We start from the raw sequence: 16531 nt of genomic DNA on the forward strand, positions 1-16531 counted from the left end.
CTTCTTTAAACCTGGTGCCATTGAAAGATATTTCATCAGGAATGTGCTTAGCTTTGTATTTTTGGATTATCTCTTTAGAACAATTTCTTTTCCATTACAGTTATAATACAGAGGGTGCCCCCAAAAATGTACACACATTTTAAGAAAGGAAAAAACTGTTAAAATTGTAATATTCAATATATACCGATAACAAAAGATGAATACAAGTCACGTTTGACTTCTGCAATTACAAGAGGTGCTCAAAATGGTTATCATCAGCATCCAGATACTTCTGATTATAGCAAACTACTGCTTGAGCAACGTTGACCAAAGTGTCCAATTGGTTACATTTTTTTGGCACCGCCAGTACTGCATTAGTTTCAGGTGTACAACATAGTGATTAGACATTTATATAACTTACAAAGGGATCATCCTGAGAAGTCTGGGATTATCTTTTGATGTAGGGCACAAGATGCATTGCCTAGGGTAGGTGGAAGCCAGAAAACAAATTGGATGGTTGTTTGCTAATCTAGACTTGATATGAGGGTTGCTGGATCCAAAGTAGCAGTGGTAAAGATGGAGAGAAATGAATGAATTTCTAAAGGGGTAGGATGGACCCATTAACTGGATGTATGAGCTGAAAAAGGGAGAGAACCTCAAAAGCTAAGTAGGTATCCCTCTCCCCAGTGATTTCTTAAGAACATGGAAAATAGACCCTCATGGTGTACAAATTTGATGTGCTGTGGAAAAGAATAATTTAAAGTAGGTTGGGTAATAGTAATCAGTATGTGTGCTAAAAAGTAACATCAAAAAAAGATTGAGAGGAGAAATGTGCTTAGCAAGGAATTGTTATTGCTGTTTCTGATTGCAATAGAATTGCAATCAGAAGAAAAGCACCTTGAGAATCTCAAGGACAAGATATAGGAACAGAAAGAATTCCCCTGCTCAAACCAAGATGTACTCAAAAAGAGCTGGGAACGTTGTTGATGACTTAAAGTAACCCAAATAATTCCCTAGGTTTCATGACACTGAAACATTGTCAGACATTGTGGAAACTCAGTCTTCTCATGCTCAGTGAAGAACTGACATTTATTATTTTCAGTTAAATCTTTCCAAAGCACCATGGTAACAAGGAAAGAAATGTTACACAAAATAAGAAAATGGTCAAAGGAAAGAAATAAGCAATCACAAAAGAAGAAATACAAATGACTAATTAATACATGAAAAATATTGCATCCTAAAATGAAAATTATGGTGAGATACCATGTGATGTCCATCAGATTGGCAAACATATAAAAAATATAGAACAATCATACCCTTTATTGGCAATGGTGTGAAGGGGTATAATCATATAGTTCTGGTCAAATTGCTACAATCCTTTGTGAAATAATTTAGCAATTCATTTAAAAATTTTAAACCTAGTACATTCACTTTTAGGAATTTGCCCTAAAGAAACAACCAGAAATGTGTAAAATTATTCATGTATAGAGACATTTATGAAGGCAATTTTCTAATAGAGAAAAACTATAAATAACATAAATGTCAATATCAACAAAGAGGGAATTTGTTAAATAAATCATGGCAGTTCAGATAGTGTCTGCAAGCAAGGACTCCAGAGCCAGACGACTTGAGTTTAGATCCCAATTCCACTCCTTCCTGGCTGTGGGAATTTGGGCAAGTTGCCTACCTTCTGTGTGGCTCCGTTTCCCCATCTATAAAATGGGGTGGTTAGAAGCAAATTAATAAAATACGAAGAGTTCATATAACTGCGTCTGATACATCCTAAGGGATCATTAAGTATTAATAATTCTTATGGTTAGTATGACAATTGACCATCAATACTTAGCATGAAAGAGATTTGTTATCATTCCATATTGGTAGAGGGTGAAAGAGGGGTAAGTCTCCATCTGGGACCTCAGTGATGGTAGGTGGTAGTCCGAGTGTTGGGGGATTTTGTACAAAATGTGGGCACTGGGAAGAAAAGCCAAAATAGGGGAGAAAAAGGGGCAATCGTGACAAACAGGGCTGTTTGACACTCTTGCCTGGCCTGGCAATACTTACAGAACACCTCTACCAGACCACAAGTAAATCAAGATTAAGCAATCAAGAGACAGGCTTTTTATTCTCAAGGAAGCACCATACTCAGAAAAACTCAGCATTTAACAATAGCTCTGGATTAAGAAGATGTAAGGCTTTTCTAGCTTAATTCAACATTTCAAGTTCTTCAAGTGTTTGTTGTTTTTTAACATTCCTATCATGGTAGGATGGTGACTGTACTTTGTAAGATATGAGTGCGATTTAGTTGGTAGCCTTTCTCTGAGTTTCTGGGTTCAAAAAGGCAAGAATAAACCTTAGAGGTCATTTAGCTCAGGGATTCTCAGGCTTGGCGTGCGTGGGCTTCTTCCACAGGCTAATAAGGCCTTGGACTTCTCCAAATAGTGTTCTTAAATACATAAAATTTAAAAAAACACAGGATTAGAGAGGAAACCAATTTCATTGAAACGGAGTTATCAAAATTAAAAAAAAATTGTGATGTAATAGCATATGTGCTTCCTTGCTGATTCATTTAAGAGATAATTGCGGGTCTAGTAACTGCTGTTACTCTGAAGAAGTGCTGAGCATAAATGGGTAAGTCGAGATATCTGCAACAACTCTTACTGGGACGTGAAATATCAGTGATTTCTACTGGTGGCAAAGTCATGGCCACTGCGAATACTAGTGGGGTTTACATTTCTAATGAAAGAAATTGCTAAATTTCAGTTATCTGTTAATGAAAATAAAGAGGCAATTTTTCTCCCATTCAGGCTCTATCCACAGGCACCAGGTTAAGAACCTGATCTAGTCTGAAGTTATCCTGTCACAGATCAGCTAGCTGCAGCCCCGTTTGGCCCCCGTGCATTGTCTGGTGACACAACAAGCTAGTAGCCAATTGAAGACCTAGAACAATATACATTCCCTTATTCCAGACTTTTCCCTCATTCCTGTTCACTGGAATCTCCAGGATCTAGGCTTAGAGGCAACATATAAACGACAGACAGAAGCCACGCTAAATTATTTTGGGGCAAAAGTAAAATCTGGACTTACACCTTTTGGTTGCGTCTTTAAAAAGAGTTTTACCTGTTAACAGAAATTACAGTCAAGGCTTCCTGAGATTCACTTAGGTCTGTCTGACCTGTTTGCACATCAAATTTATTTAGCCAACTCTTTAGTCAATGAAGAGAGCCTCTCTGATGTACTTTCAGAGCTCTTTTTTGGACATGCATGTTTCCTTCGTACTTCAAAAAGATCTTGAGATTTATGAGTCAAAATTCTGAAAACACATTTCCGAGACACTCCGCCTGTGAACGCCCCTTAAAAAAATGCATCAGTGACAAGGAGGGCTGTAATTAGAGCACTTACTCTTGTTATTACAAAGCCAAACAAAGAAGCATCCAATAAAAGTTCTCCAAAGAGAAGACGATGTTTTTGTCTACTGGTTAATAACAGTATAACACAGTTCTGCACACACTGTCATGTCTCACCTGAATAGCCCAGTGTACGTATAAAATTTGATTTATGTGGAAGAGAGCTTGGTTATAAGAAAAGTGTTCCAGATCATTCTTTCCCTTGCTAATTAATTCTCTAACTTGAGTTTAGGCGCTCTAATCCAAACTTCCAGTCAGTCAGTCAGTCCACGAATATGTTTTTTAAAGGCCTTTTCTCTGTCAATAGCTGTTCTAGGCTGTAGTAACTGTATTTTCTTCTTTTCCGTTTTCTTGATGCTCTGGCCTTTGGGGGGCCTGTGGACAAGGCAACAGCCCCTCTCAAGTTAACTAATTCCTAGAGATAACACTTTGCCTGCCAGAATGCCTTCGATATGCAGGCCTACCAATTCTGAGTCCATTCCCCCAGCCGTGTCCTTTTATGAGAACTCTGCAATCCAGGACCAATATCCCCTGCTCCAGTCACTACAGGGCCAGGTACCAGACAACTGGGGACTGCCCCTGAAACCCAGAGCCCGCTGAAATCATCCAAACTATCCAATCATAAGTTTGCTCCACTTGCTTACCTCGCTTCTTTCATTCCTTTGCTCGAAAACCACCAGGGAGAGGCTCCTGCCTGCAGTTCCCTCTCTCCCTGCCTGCTCACCTGGCTTTGGAGCTCATCTTGCTGTGCGGCCATATGTGGCGTGCCATGCCTCCTGCTTCTAGGGGACTGTGAATATTAAGAAGTAACTTCTTGCTTCATGGCAAGCATTTCTGTGTCTGTGTCATCCTATACCTGCTCAAAACAAAACCCAGCAAATTTGGGAACATAGGCCCTGGAAGCACAGCAGCAAATCCTCACCTGAAAGGAGCTTATATTTTAAGCTAGGATGTTAACCTAAAAAGAAAAGGCCAAAGTGAGAGGCAATAAATGTTTATTTGAGATCACAGAATTGCAACGGGAGAGCGTAATTTCAGGCAGAAACCCAAATTCTGTGCTAATGACAGGATGAAAGCAATGGGGTTTTGATGAGAAAAGCAGGGGACATAATAGAATAGAAGAAAGGAATTGCTATCGGAGTTCACAAACTGAATTACTCTTTAGCTATACATGGCTGAGTATTGATTTTATTTTCAGAAAGCGTGTGCACAATCATCGGTCCCTGTTGTCAGAACGCCTGCTTTCCTGTTAGTTTTTAAAAATAGTTGTTTGTAAAACAATGTTGCTTTGGTCCAGTCCAAAGGTTATTTTGCCCAGTTCGAACATCCCAAAGGCTCAAGGAGCAAGACCGGCAAACAGTTCCTCTGGAATGGCTGCGCTGGCTCTATTTTTAAATGACTCCACTTGTGTCAACTTTTCATAAGGGTTTATAAATCTGCATGGGGAAGAGGGCTCTAAAATAAATAGAACCTAGGTGTGACCAAGCCCCATTCTTTTCTGTCTCCCCTGGTTGCTTCCTGCTAACCTATGGGGGAAGAGTGGTAGATGAGAATTGGGGAATTGGGGAACTCATCCCTTTTTTTCTCTTCTGCCTGGATGCAGGCCAGACTCTTTGCCTAGACTAGACTCCACCTACTTTGGGCTGAGGAGATAGGGGCAAACTGGGGTCATTATCATTTCATCTTGCCAGATGATTAGGAAGAGTTATCAGTCGCTTTCCTAAGTGCTTCGTGCCTCACCAGTTATCCCAAAACCAAACTCACATGGGATGATGATGGAAGTAATTTTAAAAATTAAATGAAGGGTCAGGTAGGCCTTACAAAACAGTAGAGTGTGGAACAGAAATGATGCCTTGGTCCGACCTCCTGTCACCCACAACCCCCTCCACTCGTGCACGTAGCATGGGGAAGAGGCTCTACTGAGTTAGCATGTTGCTTGGGCAGCTCTGAAGGTGCTCGCCTCACTCCCCATGTTTTCCCCGGCATATTCCTCTTCTCCTTGTGTCTACTGCCCAGTATGGTGTGCTATTTTGCTCTCTCAGGAAAGAGTTACTTCCTGCCTCCTTCCAAATTGGACCCCCTTCAGGCTGTGTCCAGATAGGAATGAAATCTTTCCTTGCTTCCGTCCCTGCCCTCTTGGGTTGGGTGGACTCTGAGAGCCTTCTGAGTTAGGCGATGAGCCCCCGTCTCTCGCTGCGGGGAGACTGGTGGAGGCTGCTTCCATAGCCAGTCTCCCCACAGCGAGAGACTGGGGCTCATCTCCTCACCAGTTCCCTTGGAGGAGAAACACTGCAGCAAAGCAGAAATTTGGTTTTCTCCCCGAAGACAACACAGTCTAGCCTCACATGAGGAATGTGTATTCCTTCCATTAACATCGGTTTGACTGTGTTCATTTCAAAACTGTAGCCCTCACTTTATTTTACTAAGCAGCCTTTGACCACTGCCTGGGCTTGGCATATGTCTTGAGTCACCATGTCAGCTGGGAGTCGCTTTATTTTAGTCATTTGGGACAGCTTTCTGATCCCCAAATCTCTTGTCTAGTAGAAGAGAGAACAGAAAGATGTGTGAGCTTATTCTTTCTGCTTTTGATTTTCTCACTTCATATATTTCTCCTTTCATAATGTGTCCTAAAGGCACCGACAATTAGTTGGGGCTAGGGAAGCAGTAGTATCAAGCAAGAGTATTTTTCTGCTTATCTCTGTCAGCGTCCTGCAGGAAACAGCTGGTTCCCACAAAGAATGTAATTGAAGAGAGTTTAATGAAGGGACTATTTACAGAGGTGCAAACAGACTTATGAGAACCCAACAAGGAATGGTGAAGACCCAGGATAAGCAAGAACAGAGAGACAATACTACACATAGGCCTGTAGTAGGAAGGGACCTGGTGTTACTGGACCCAGGGAGAGCTGTAGCTGTGGAAGAGGTGACACTTGAAAGTTGTCATGGCAAAAGGGACGCAACCAGAGCAAAAACCATGACTTGGCAAAGAGAGAAATAGGTCGACCTCTCTTTCTTCCTGCTCTCTGATCTCTTTCCAGCACCACCCATTGGCCAAAGCCAATTGGAAGTCAACGGGCAAGAAGCCTGCCAGGGAATAAGGTAAGGTAGAAAAGGGTGGAAAATGGAGGGGCAACTAACATACACTTTGAAAATTTAAGAAATGGTCCACTTATCCCACCAAGCAAAGCACTATGTAGAACTTATTATACTTTATATTAGAATATTAGACTTCTGTATGCACCAAAAGAAATGCAACATTACCTTGTGGAAGTTTCAATAGAGAGATGGCATACAGGGCACCTGGTTCTAAATCTTAATGATGGGTAAGGTTTGGATTTTCTTTCCCCACTCCTTCACATGCTATCTCCTTACTCCACATTCTATGTCTGTATCAGGGACAATAGAAATCGGTGTCAACAGGTACACGTTTCCAGAATCACAGGTTTTTAGGAAGGTTATGTTGTTCAATAACCCACCTGCATCCCCCATCCTCTCTCCATACACATATCAAGAATCCCTTAGACAGTATTGCTGACAGGTTAACTAGTCTGAGTAAGTACTTTGACAACAAATTTTTTACCATCTCCTGACAGAAATTTTTTAATTGAAAAACTCTGTTTAAAAAACAAAAGTTGTTAACATTACAACAACATTTAGTGAAAATTTTCCTGTTTCAAGTTAACAAGTTTCATCAAATTAGGTCCTAATGGGACAATGTAAATGTTGAAATTCTCTCAGTTTATCTTGTAACTTCAAGATGCTTCAACGATACCCACGCCATTTGGCCATGTTTTCATTCTCTTAAGCTGTTTTGTTAAACGGGGTCTAGAGGCCCAGAGATTCTTATTTGCTGCTGCTACAGCACAAAATCAACTCAAGAGTGAAGGTGTTGGGTCAAAGGGGTGATGAAGTTAACTGGGGACAAAAACTAGATACTTTTAGAGAAAAGAATAGGGACAAAATTATTACCGGAGAACAGGTTCTTGGTATTGTCACAGGAAAGAATTCAAGGACGCACCAAATTAAGCCATGCAAAGAAAGCCAAACAAGCAGTGGGTTTATTAAAGGAAAGGAAAAGAGTTCACTCCCAAAATAGAGGGAGTGGGCAGTCCAGGAGGAAGGCAACTGCATCAAAGAACAAAGAGGCTTAGAATTTTATTACATTTAATGAGGGTGAAAATATTCAAGAATTAGGCGTTTCTAGGCGGGTCCTTGCTGACCACTCCTTGTGGGGAGAAGGGATTTTTGTCCTTATTTGGCCCTTGTCGGAACTGTCATGGTGACACACGGGGTGGAGATTTTTCTTGGCTGCCATGTTAATAATGTTATAATCCATCATAATTAGCTAAAGTTCACCTGAGGGGCAAGATGGTGTCCTGGATCTGCTCTTGGCTGTCAGGATCCAGTTCTGGCCCATCTGGTAACTTCAACTTTTCCGAAGGATAAACTCCTCTCCTCCTCTCTCCCCACGGCCCTGTTCTTTCTGCCTATGATAAACACAGTGACATTGTTTTTAAAAATGACTAGCTAAAGGTCGCAAAAGAAGAGAACAGCATAAAATTAAACAGGAAATATTTGCAGCACTCAGGAACCAAAAATATCTGAAAGAATCAAACTGGAAGATTCAGTGATAGTTTCTTTTTATTTCTATGGATCTGCTCTTACCCTTCTCCACTCTGCTGTGTGCCCTGGGAGGCTCACCTGTTGGATTACATCAATTGCCCTCTGGCTTCTGATTAAATTCAGCCATTTGGACTGGGCAGGAGATTGAAGGGGAGCAGAGTAGCGTGGGAATAGTCACTCCACCTCCCATTCTTCCTCACTGAGGGGTCCTTGCAGGCTGGCTACATCCCTCAACTCAAGGCCATAGCCCCAGTCAGACTGCCCTCTCTACACAGTTCTCTCTATCTCTGTGGATTTCAGTAACCCTCTCCCATTCAGGTGTGGGCACTGCAAAACCCTTGTGGTTTCCCACACCCTTCCCACAACTTCTTAGGCATTAATCCTGTGCTTTATTCAATTGCCCAACTGAATGTGTCATCAGTTTCCTGCAGGACCCTGACTAACACACTAAATTCCATCAATCTCCCAACAAACATTTACTGAGTAACTACTATATGCCAAGGAGAATAAATGATAAATTAGACAGTTAATACCCTCAAGGGGCAGTCTGGGGCATAGCGACAGTCACAGGAACAGATGACTCTATCACATCTTGATAAGTGATGCAAACAGGCATTGGATAGAGGGGTGGGTGGAGGTGTAAAATGGGGGCATAGGCAGATTCCGGGGAGGTTTCTGGGTGGAGATGGGGTCAGGCAAATTTAGAGGCAGGGATGTGGTAGGGAGTGGTCAGGAGCTGGGAGAGACGTTTACAGCCATGGACATGAGGGGCAGTCAGGTAGTGGTAAAGTATTAGAGTGGAGGACGAGGCTGGCCCAGACCACAGCAAGCCTTGTACTGTGGGGAGGGAGTCTCCTTTTCTATGTGATTTCTCCCCCTCTCCACCAAGGGAAAAATGACGGAAGTCTGCAGCCTCTCACTCTTAGCCTTTAATCCTGCCTGCCCTACCAGGGCGTGACACTCCTACTTTATCGGCTTAAAACCTGTCTTTTCCACTGGAAATCAATCCCATACATGTACTTCCTGTGCATTCTATAATAGGTCTTTCAAAATGGTAACAAGACAACACAGCAAACTCATCCTTGGAGATGAGAAACAGGAGAGGGCTAGAAGTGAATGTTCTCAAATGTGTCCTAGAAGTCCTAACAGCCGGAGCCCCGTTTTCTTTAATAGCGATTGATAACACCGAAACTTTCCTTGTCCAGTGGAGAACGCATCATAATGTTGGGGAAAAGGGCAGACAGCGTGCATCACTTCATTAAGTAACCACTTTTGTTCCAAATTGGTTTGAGCAGGTAGGCTCTTTTTTTTTTTTTTTTTAAATTCCCTCCCCCAGGTAGGCACCTTTAAGATCCATCCTTATCACACTATATAGGAAAGTCCAGGGTTCAAAAGCTGTCTTCCCTCTTTAAAGCACAAACTGCATGTAGTAGCTTCCTTGCTAGGGCGGGCCAAGCCCATACCATCCCACAGGTTCCTCCTTGGAGTATTTTTGGCGTCAAAGACAGCCAGTCGTCTAGGACCGGGGCTCAGAAGGCTTCGTTAATCTAAACCACAAACACAACCCCACCCAACGGACCCTTCTCATCTGTTCATCAGGTGTGCGCACCACTGCCTTATTCAACCTCCCTACAAATAAGAGACACGGGAAGAGTTAAAAGAAAGTGGTGGGTGTGGAATCCTCAGAACTCTCGCGCTGAACAATTAACTGATCAGTGGCTCGAGCGCTCTGCAAGCTGGATGTCGGGACAGGCGGCGGCCACCGCGCAGTGAGAGTTCTCCGCTGGCCTCCACGAGATCCCTGGGGAGGGGCGGGTTTCTGAACGAAGGCCCGCTGCTCATCCCCTTGAGGCCTCCCATCCCCAGCAGGCCAGCGAAAGCCCCTCCTCCCGGGCGGAGACAACTACAAGAAGTCACCGCCCGCGACCCGCCGTGAGACCAGTACCCGGAGGCTGCTGTCGCCTCGCCGAGTTCCCTGTGGCTGCCGCGACGCGGAGTATGGGGCGCTGATGGCCATGGACGGCTACAGGGGCTTCCTGGGGCTGCTGGTGGCGGCGCTACTTGTCGGCTTCCTGTCTGTGATCTTCACCCTCATCTGGGTCCTCCACTACCGGGAGGGGCTTGGCTGGGACGGGAGAGCCCTCGAGTTTAACTGGCATCCTGTGCTCGCGGTCACCGGCTTCGTTTTCATCCAGGGCATCGGTACTAGGCACCGCCTGGGAGACGGCGGGGAGGGAGGCGCGGGCTGGGGGTCCCCCCACCGAGTCCCAACACAGTGGGGCCGACAAGGGCGAGCGAGGGGGTGAGGGGGGAACGCGGAGCGCGCGGGGGCCAGGGAGCAGGGTGTGGAGAGCGCCCTGGAGCCCTGGCGGTGGTTGGGAGGGAGGGAGGGAGGTGGACTTCGGTCGGGCCAGGGGATTAGAGGGGCCGGGGATCCGCAAAGTCAAAGTGGGCAAGCGCGGGAGTGGCGGCTCCCGGCTGGGGGTTCATTGCGAGACGCGTTGCGGGGGGTGGCTGGGCCCCGCGGCGCCTGGCTGAGCTGGCCCCGCCGCGCCGGCCCCACTTAGTTAACTCTTTGAAGCGAGTGGCTGGGACGAACTTGAGGCTCTCTAGCGACACCAGAAATGGGAGCCGTTGAGCGATGCGGAGCTCGGTGGGTCCGGTCGGGAGCAGCTGGCAGGCCCGGGCAAGTCGCTCCCTGAGGACCGAGCCTGCGCCATCAAGGGCGCGGAGACGCTCGTTAGGCGAGGCCTTTCGCTGAACTTGCTTCTAGGCTGTTGAATCCGGAGAGCAAGCCAACGGGGGATAAAGGAGGGGCGAGAGTTGTCCTGTTGTAACGTGCTCACCTCCGAGTGAAGGGGCTCGTCAGTGTAGCTGCCTGGGTGAGTGAAGCATCCGCTCTGGTTTCAACTCCTAGAGCGTTAAGCTCTGACGAGCCCGGGAAGCTGCCAAGACTCAAAGAATGTATTGCGGCCCTGTTTGGTCATTGGACAGTCTTGAGCCCAACTTGTTAATGTGGCTGCCATGGCAAAGTTCCACCTCTTGGCTTCCTGTTGGGCGCTGGCCACTAACTTGGGGCCGGAGATGCCCGCAGGGGTCCGGGGCGGCTTGGCGTCTGCTCTGGACGAACCTGGGGTTAGCTGCGTTCGCTGTGGGCCCGCGGTGAGTCATCTCGGGGACTGGATTCTCTTGGATGAGGCTGGCGCTGAGGCAGGGAGGCCTCAGTCAACGGCAGTTTATTTTTTGGACATGTAATTGACATACTGCATTATACTAGTTTTAGGTGTATAAGATAGTGATTTGATATATGTACATACAGCAAAATAATCACCACAATAAGTCTAGTTAACATCCATTATCACACATAGCTATACTTTTTTTCTTGTGATGAGAACTTTTAAGATCTATGCTTAGCAACTTACAAATACACAATACAGTATCATTAACTTTAGTCACCATGTTGTATCCCAGGATTTATTTATTTTATAACTGGAAGTTTATACTTTTTGACCCCCTTTACTCATTTTGCCTGCTTACCCCCCACTTTCCTCTCCTGACCAAATGGCAGTTTTATGGCGTGTGTTTTTTGAAGTTTTTAAAAAGGTTTAATGGAGCCAATAAGGTATATATATTGTGTTCTAGCAGACATTAAGATCTGCTTCCTCTTACCAAAGAAAATGGCACATTTTTTATCAAAATTTGACAATCGAGAGTAAAGGGTAGTGAGAGTAAGCGTCAGAGCACCAACTAAAACAAAACAACCCCACAAAATTGTCACTTAATTTGGAAAGAGGAACTAGAACCAAGGCATAAAGGGGAGAGTAAATATGTGTTCCTTGATCTCAAAATCCTTTAGGAATAGGGGTTCTGGCCACTTGTGAGCAACACATCACTCCACCAAACCCCAGTTCCAGAATCTAAATTTACAATCATAGATTTACAAATCTAAAAAAAAATAACTTCTAATGCATTTCTTGTTACTCAAATGGTCCTGTAGTACCTCTCACAATGTCCAACAGTTTCTTCTGATGTTGTTTGGATGAAGGAAACTCTAGCTACTAGTGCAAGCACCATTTACTTGTAATCACTGTCCAAAAAGTGAGTCAAGGCCTCGGCTGAGAACGTATTCAGAAAAAGGTAGAAACAGGTGGGCTGGGGTTATAAGGAGTGGAAAGGGTTTGGAAAGATGTGCCCACTGGCTGAAACCTCTAGCCTTGCCTTTGAGCAGGCTGCCTTTTCTCCACCAGTATTTAAATTTCCCAAACACATGAACAAAAAAGCACCCACTTTATTCCTAAAGAAAAGATTTTTGTTTCTGTTGAAAACTCATGCTGCAGCCTTTGGCAAGTGTGGCCGGTATCCTCCCACTTTGGGATATAGGGGCAGACAGTGCTAATGCCCAGCCATGGTCCGCAGGCTTCTCTGGTGTGAGATTGGCACTGAGGTGTGAGCTATTTCATTGCATAAGTCCCAGTTCTTTCGCCACTAAACTAAAATGAGAAAGACATGTTCAAGTTCCAAAGCCGCTGTCATCAGAAGCCCTCTTTCCTTCATGTTGGAGCCCTTAAGTTTGTCCAGAGCTATCAACACTTCTGTTTGCTCAAAGTAGTAGGAACTATCTCTTCCAACCAACTCTCCAGAGCAGCTCCTAACGCCAGGAACCTTTCCAGAAGTTCTGGAATATCGTCTCATAATTAAGGGTAAGGGAAACACAGGTGATATTACTTGTTTCCTGACTTATCAAAGAGACAAAGTCATAAAACAATAGCTACCGTTTATCGAGTACTTTCTGTGTGCCCACTAAATGCATTATTTCATATATATATATATATATATATATATATATATATATATATGAGTAAACTGAGGCACAGAGCAGTTAAGTAACTTACCCACAGAAGTAGTGTGTTTTCAGTGTCTTTACTTTCAAGGTTGATTTCTCTGTTTTTATGGGAATATGCTTATTTGCTGTAAAACATTCTTTTTAGAGAAGCAAAAAACTTCATCTAAAATACACTTTGTAACTCTTCATTCACATTAGAGTTCATTACAGTTTTCCTAAAAGGATTTCTTATTCTCTAAAATTTGGACTTTTCTTAATCTGTTTATACTCACTTTGGAGTAAAAATGTGTAAATGGATATTTTGGAAGTTTTCATCTGCTGCTTTTAGGCAAACCTTGTTTTCTTTAAGCATAGTTACTGTATTCGTATTAGTTTTGGAATGTTTGTCTTATCAACATTACCCATCCTGTTTACTATTTGGATTCCAGATTTGCAAAGCGCTTTCACCACATAATACATTTAATTGACATGAACATAAACTTTTTCATGCCTATAGGCACATTCAAAGTAGTCCTGAGTTCTTACAAATCTTGGCCCACCTGCGTCTCCTCACACCCAATAGTAGGAAGGCTCCAGGGGAAGGACTAGGAATAAACAGTTGACTTTATAGGCCAGGAGGGAAACACACATGTTACAGACTAGCTGTGTTGTAACAGACTGTTTTTACTGTATCATTGCTTCAGGGAGAACATTTTTAGGCTATGCTATTTCAAATCTCTAATAATGAACATGATGTAATTGAGTTCTTCTGTGGTACACAAATATTTAGAGATTAGGAAGAGAAAGCTAAAATATGTACAGTTATTACTACTCTAAGCATTAAATGCTTTATAGGTATAATATACAAACAGTAAACAATGTTTGAAAGTATGTGAGAACAAGTATGAGTCTTTTGAAACACCTGTTAAGAAGTAAGGTCTGAAGAGAGCAAGGCTAACAAAGAAGTTACAAAATAAATCTCTCTCTCTCTCTCTCTCTCTCTCTCTCTCTCTCTCTCTCTCTCTCTCTCTCTCTTTGTCTCTCTCTCTCTCTCTCTTTCGAAGTATACTTTGGAAAATGTATGTATCCTAAAATAAAATATGACAGACTGAAATAAAATTTAAACCAGTAGGAAATCTAGTGAACATGAATGAAGAAGAGTTTCAGAGAGAACTTTAGAAGAGGCTTTGTGCTTTTCTAAAAGGAATGTTTCCCACGAAATAGGTATACTGCCAGGAAATCAGAGAAACAAACCTTGAAAAGAAGGCCACAGAAGACTGAACAAATGAGTGCTCTCAAAGTGGCAGTTGACCTTTTAAAAGGTTCAACAAGATGGAATGTGTTCTTTAGTAAAAGTAGAAAATTCAAGTTTATAAATTTAGTGAAAAGCAGTCTCAGCAATTCTATACTCCTTACTTTTCCACATGTAGAACTCTTTTTACTGTACAAACTGAGGGAAGAGAAATTGAATAGTATAATGATCTCAACTTGCTTTTGTGAGAGACTGTAACTACATTTAAGTAACACTTAAAAACAATTAAGAGTAGTTCTTAAAAGGCAGTTGGGATATCCTATTAATGTATCTAAAAGTGACCAAATTCTAAGACCACTTAAATATATTTGAAAGGGCTCTTGGGTAAAACCTGGCAAAGAAGATAATGGAGAAAGTGTCCCAAATACCTACTCCAAAACCAACCTTGGGGACACCATTGATAATAAAACCTATCAATCTTAGTGAAACAAGGGTTTTCACAAGGTATAGAGACAATTCAAGGCAACCCAAAGCACATTTTTTTTTGTTATAAATAAATGCAGGCAGATCTCTTTATAACATAATGAACAAAAATGTTTTAGACATGATTATCTTGCTCACTGTTGTACTCCAGCACCTAGAATGACACCTAAAACTGGTACACAGGAGGCCAATAAGTAGTCGTTGAATGAATAAGTGAGTATTTCTTTACCATCATTAAACTGTTGGTAACAAGATGCAATTTTACAGCCACTCGTGTGTGATGATAATAGTTGTATCTAAAGCAAAAGTGCCCTACCTTCCCCTCAGTGACTCTCCTGTTGAGCCAGTTCAGAAACATTGGTCTGGTCAATGTCCGGGAAGACTGAGCATCATATGATACCAGTTATGCACCTTGATTCTAAAGGCCTCAAGCTCATTAGACTTGCATTGCCAAAGTACAATCTGTGCCTCCTCTGCCTCCCTAAGGACATTACCGATTCTCCCCTTTTCCTTCTGCATCATTGAGTTTCTCCCCCTACTGGATTATTTCCAACATGTTGTAATATCTGTGTCTTAAAAACAACCACAACATGACCCCATATTCCTCCTTCAGCTACTGCCTCAATTCTCTGCTTGCCTTAACGCAGAAGTTTTTGTCACTACCTGCAGTCTCCAATCGCTCTCCTCTTATTCTCCCTCAAACCTACTCTACTCAGGCTTTCACTCTACTGCTCCTCCAAAATCGTTCTGAACCTAGAAATCAGTGACCTCCACATTGCTAATTCCAGTGCTCAGTTCTCATTGTTGGTCTTGTTTGACCAGAAGGCAGCCTTTCCCATAACTGACCCTTTACTTGTCCTTGGGACATTTTCCTTATTTGGCTTCCAGGACACCTGACTCTTTTGACTCCTCTCTCTTCACTGGCTACTTCTTTCAGCATCTTTTGCTGGTTCCTCCTCTTCTCCCTGATCGCTTAAGGTTAGATTGTCCAAGCCTCAGTCTTCTGACCACTTCTCCTTTCTTGATACACCCATCCTCTCGGGAATCATATATAGTCTTATGGCTTTAAATATCATCTAGTCATCGAACTCTCCTATATTTTTATCTTTAGCCTGGACCTCTTCCCTGAACTCTAGACCCAAATATTCATCTGTCTACTCAGACTCTACGTGGAGGTCAAATAGACATTCAAATCTCAACTCTCAACCTTCCTCATGTCCCTAAAAACCACTCCTCTCATAGGCTGCCCCATGTCAGTAAATAGCAACCTCATCCTTCTAGGTGTTCGTGACAAAGCTACACAGTCGTCCTTGATTCTCCTTCTTCTTCCATAATTCTCCTCCAATCCATCAGAAAATCATAGGCTCCAAATTAAAAAATACAGTATTATCCAAATTCTGACCACTGACTTGTTAAATCATTTAGTCATGTGTTGTTTGTCTTCTCCTACTGGAATGGAAGCTCCCCAAGGGGAGGGATTTTGTCTGCTTTCTTCCCTGCTGTATCTATGGTGTTTAGAACATTATATAATATATAATAGGCATTCAGTACATGTTTACTAGATTAATGAAAGTTTGGCCAATCCTTTAAACCAGGGCTCGTACCTACAAGGACATCCCATAAAGTAAATAGATGAAGTGGATTGGGTGTATAGCACCCACCAGGGTGTCTTCCTGGGTTCAACAGTCAGACACACAAGACTTGTTTTAAGCCACTTAGTTTTTGATAATTTGTGATGGTAGCCCTAGGAAACAAATACAGGATATAACAGCTAACACTGCACTCTGGGAAGCCCAAAGCATGTCATTCCCATCAAGTATTTATAATTTTTTCATTATTCCTCCCAGTCTAGACACAATTTAGCAGTCGGAGGTCATGTTTATTATAAACAATGTTGCTTAATAAGATTGGGGACAAACCACTTTATCTGTTTATGAGGGCAGTTAACCATAGGTCAGATCCTCATATA

General features: G+C 42.9%; 1 protein-coding gene across 1 annotated transcript in view; it reads left to right on the forward strand.

Moving 5' to 3' along the window:
- The first annotated feature begins 9738 nt into the window (after positions 1-9738).
- CYBRD1 (cytochrome b reductase 1) overlaps positions 9739-16531 on the forward strand; it is a 29932-nt gene continuing 23139 nt past the window's right edge. The window contains exon 1 of the mRNA XM_019727420.3: positions 9739-10207. Within this exon, the coding sequence (XP_019582979.1) occupies positions 10015-10207 (193 nt within the window). The 5' untranslated portion in view covers positions 9739-10014. The remainder of the gene's footprint in view (positions 10208-16531) is intronic.

Source organism: Rhinolophus sinicus, chromosome 17 (assembly GCF_057876585.1).
Source record: "Rhinolophus sinicus isolate RSI-liver-muscle chromosome 17, RSI-T2T, whole genome shotgun sequence".
In the NCBI taxonomy this organism is placed as follows: domain Eukaryota; kingdom Metazoa; phylum Chordata; class Mammalia; order Chiroptera; family Rhinolophidae; genus Rhinolophus; species Rhinolophus sinicus.